Here is a 4,204-nt window from a genome sequence, read left to right on the forward strand (position 1 = left end):
CATTAGTAATCAATGTAATTAAATTAATGTAAAGAGGTCATTTTCCCTTATTTTGCCTCGAATTAGAGGCAAAAAAGATAATGCCCAGTATTGGTGAAGATAGGTTTTGTTTTGTTTTTTTTTTTTTTTTAAAGAACTTTCCTAAAATAGTGGTACAAACAAACTGGTTTAAACTTTTTGCTGAACAATTTACTCATGTGAATTACTATAGATCAATGTGTTAAAAACGTGCACAGTCTTTGATCTAGCAATTTAATTTTTATGCATTTATCTTAAGGAAACAATCCTAGAGATATGAACAAAGATTTTCATACAAAGATGTTTGGTACAGCACCATTTATATAACTGAGAATTTGGAAACTTCTTAATTGAAGTAATACTTAAGCAATAATTAAAAATTGGTACAATAAGCTATGTAAAGTTCTACTGCTAGTACTTAAGATCAACTGAAGTGAGACATGCTCTGAAGTAGAGCAAAATGCCTGAACTATAATAGAACCAACAAAAGAATTAAAGCACCAATACTGTCAATTAAACTTAAATTTTCCATTTTTAAAAATATGACCATACCTAAAAACATAAATGCAAATTTTAAATAAAAATATTTCCTAATTTTAAACATTTTTTCTGAAGCTGAAGAATAGAATACATACCAAATACTGAAAGTAGTCATTTTTATTTATTCCAACAGCTTTGGAATTTGCAGGAAATTTTGCGTATTTAACCAACAAGTCCACATAACTCCTCTGCTCTCTCTGTGAGAAACGAGAGAAACGAGGATAAGGAACTCTTGGTTTTGGAAGAAGAACCATTCCAATTGTGGTTTTAACTTTTTCCTTTGCTTGAGTTGCTGAACTAACTGCCGGCTCATTTTCTACAGAACTTGCTGAGGCATTCAAATTTTCTCCTATACGTCTGGAAAAAAAAATATAATTTACAAATATGTGCTTTTCACATGAAGATTACTATCATGGAATTTCATGATTCTCAATCACTGGAAGAATACAGCATGATTAACAGAGTAAACTCTGAATTATTATCTAACTCTGACACCTGCATTTTGATGTTTAGCCATTTAGTGTAGATTAAGTATTCTGCAGGATAGGATCACATTGCAAACTTACCTTCGATTACCTGATGGAGAGGAAGAGGCATACTTATTAGACTAGTTATTCAATTTAGAAATTTTTTTCCTGTTACTGAAGAGGGGAAAATCATTCTTGCCAATTATACTTGCAAAATATGCAAGTATTTTGTGTTTACATTTTATTATAATGCTAGTTTTTTTTTAATGCTTAAACTCTTCAGTAAGGTATATCAATTAATATAATGACCAAATCCACTAAGAACAGGATACAAAGGGAGTCACATACTTGAAGTTAACAAATTCACTGAGATTCTAAATTTTCTGGTTTCCTTTACTTATCTCAAGAACTAAAAAGAAAATTCCAACATTATGCATTACATTTTACGGAAGCACTAGTGGTTTTAGAAAAGTTGTACAATCCTCTATCACTCTTGTATAGGGCTGAGTCGATGGAAATGTCTTTATGCTTTTTATGCATGCAGAAGAAAAATCCTGGCATTATCTATAGGAAATGTACCATAAGAGAAAGCAGTGAATAGCTAGAGAACCTGTTACCGTATTTCTTTATGAAATGTGTGAAAGTTGTCAGAATGAAAACAGAGTCACTAATATTAAAAAATCCTGACAAACAAAGCTGGGGAAGTCTATGAAGAGAGGGTTCTCACAATTGTATGCTGGACACAAGACACTTCTGCAAGGACATCTGCCCAGCAACTGCTTGTCTAATCTTGGACTGGTGTTACCCTTGCTATTGATCTTTGTAGCCAAGTATAATTATTTCAAAACAATTGTATATCCTCCTAATTTTGCCTTTAAAAACCTTTGTTTTCCTTTACCTCCTTGAATATACATACAGTTTAATGGCATGTGTATTCCCATTGCAATACTCTATTCCTATATAAAGCACATTTCTGTTTTCTTTTCCCTTTTCTTTTAGACAGCCTCTCTCTGTTTGTTATTTAGGTTGACAAATCCTACCCTGATTTTAAAAAGTCACCTTACCATCCCAATTAAGGTGTATGAATATAAACGTCTTATCTTGTACATAATCTGCCTCTACTCTTGCTATTCAGTTATTGTAATCTACATTTTTAATAAGATAATTTAGAAGTCCCCCAAAAAACTACATTTCCTTCACCTCTACAAGGAAACTGTACTTTTCACATGAAGATTACTATCGTGGAACTTCCACCATAGTAACTATTCCTATGACTTGGCTCCAAGTTATACAACAACAATCCACAGATGAAGGGAAACTGATGATTCATTTGTCACCCACCACTCATTAATATTTTTTGGGTGACTACCATGTGCCAGCCTATACAGGGTACTGGAGATACAACATTGAGTACAGTAGTACAATCTCTGCTCTCCAAAACCTTCCGATCAAGTGCATTAGACAAGTGAATGGAGAAGAAAGAAAATTATGTATTAATACATCAATACAATGTGACTATGGAGATCTTAGGTTTCCAAACTGAACATACCAAACAGGTGACTGAGAAGAATCCTAAGGACATCATGATCAGGGATTAAGAGGGAGTAAGGGAAGGAGGGAGAAATGTCCAGAGCAGTGGTTCTCAATCATGACAGTGTTAATTTCCTCAGGGCATTCTGGAAGCCTGTAGGTGCATCTGGATTGTCACAAAAGAGAGGGGGGATTAAAGGCATTTAGAGGTGAGGAATACTAGATGCCTGTAATGTGTAGTACTGCCCTATACAACTTTTCAGGCTTTCTGTTATCATATGCAAGTAAGTCTGGTCTGTTATTATTTATCCCAACAGTACATTTTATTCCCTTTTGTTTTTCCTGTGATTCTTTTATGGTATAGTTTATCTTACTTCCCTGAAATACAATTTTATTCAATTTAACTGGTGCATCTTGTTACTTCATTATATCTTCCAGTATAGTGGTGTCAATGCATTTACATGTTAAGATATAAATTATTTTCCTTTTATTTCACATTTATATATGTAGGATATTACATTATTTTTAAAAATTATATCTGTGGTAATTATTACCTACTAATTTCATTTCAGTCTACTAAAGGAGGCATCTTATTTCTTATAAATATTTGTTAAAAAAAATGGAAGTGTTTCAGCCTTATAAGGCTGAGGATTACTAATTTAGATCTGTGTCTAGACAAAGGGTGAGTTAAGCTCCATCCAAAACTACCACTGATTTCTTTTAAATCAACTTTATATTACTAGAATAAATGTAAAAATTTCAAAAGATGGCAACGGTATGTTAGAAAAAGATTCAGATCCCCAAAATAAAGCAAAATATTCAAGAACACTTTCTTAGAGCTAAACAATGGATTAAGAAACTAATCAAGAGAGCTGATTAGTGAATGGAAAAAGAATTTTGGAAATTAAAACTAGGATGCTTAGGTTGGCTCTGAAAATAATACAGGTGAAAGAAGACATATTTAGCTACTAAAGTTTCTCCAATAACTGTATAAAAATAAGCATATTTTAGGTTACCAAAATGAATATTAACTGCTGATCTTGGGAGAAATGTATTACAGCAAATTGATTTCTCACTAGAAAATGTCTTGAGAGCTATTCAAACCTAACAGTATTGTGTCTGCAACTCTTAACAATACTGCTTCACAGCTGTCTTTCTGAATATGAGAACATGTCTGTCCTTGTGGCACAAGCTGGCAAATTTAATTAAGCTGCTGCAGCAACAAGATGCTGACTCAGATATGCCAGCATAGGAATGTCAAGAAATTCCAGCAGCTTAAATTGGCTACATTCAGCAAAGAATGAAATGGTAGCACATCAAGATCATTTCCTCGTGCAGTGCTGTCAAAATCTTCATCAGGGTGCAAACCAAAAGCATCTGACAGGGTTTCTCTATCCACATTTACAGCATTATATTTTATTTCAGTTGATGGTTTGAAGTTTTTCCCCTTCATTTTGTCAACTACCCATTCTCCTCTTTTATTTAAAGTTTCTACGAAAAATTGGCAGAATTTAAAACTTTCAGTTTTCTATATTTTAAGCCTACTGGTTTGCAGCTTCTTTAAAAGTAGCATTTGGAAATGGTGCTTCTAATCTCCATCTCAAATCTACTTGTATCATGTGAGTTTGATTTACTTTGCTATATTAAAC

General features: G+C 33.0%; 1 protein-coding gene across 1 annotated transcript in view; it reads right to left on the reverse strand.

Moving 5' to 3' along the window:
- Nucleotides 1–4,204, reverse strand: part of ICE2 (interactor of little elongation complex ELL subunit 2) — a 90,277-nt gene that overhangs the window by 76,597 nt on the left and 9,476 nt on the right. The window contains exon 4 of the mRNA XM_012658032.1: nt 654–915. Within this exon, the coding sequence (XP_012513486.1) occupies nt 654–915 (262 nt within the window). The remainder of the gene's footprint in view (nt 1–653; nt 916–4,204) is intronic.

Source organism: Propithecus coquereli, unplaced genomic scaffold, assembly GCF_000956105.1.
Source record: "Propithecus coquereli isolate 6110/MARCELLA unplaced genomic scaffold, Pcoq_1.0 Scaffold57, whole genome shotgun sequence".
NCBI classification, from domain to species: domain Eukaryota; kingdom Metazoa; phylum Chordata; class Mammalia; order Primates; family Indriidae; genus Propithecus; species Propithecus coquereli.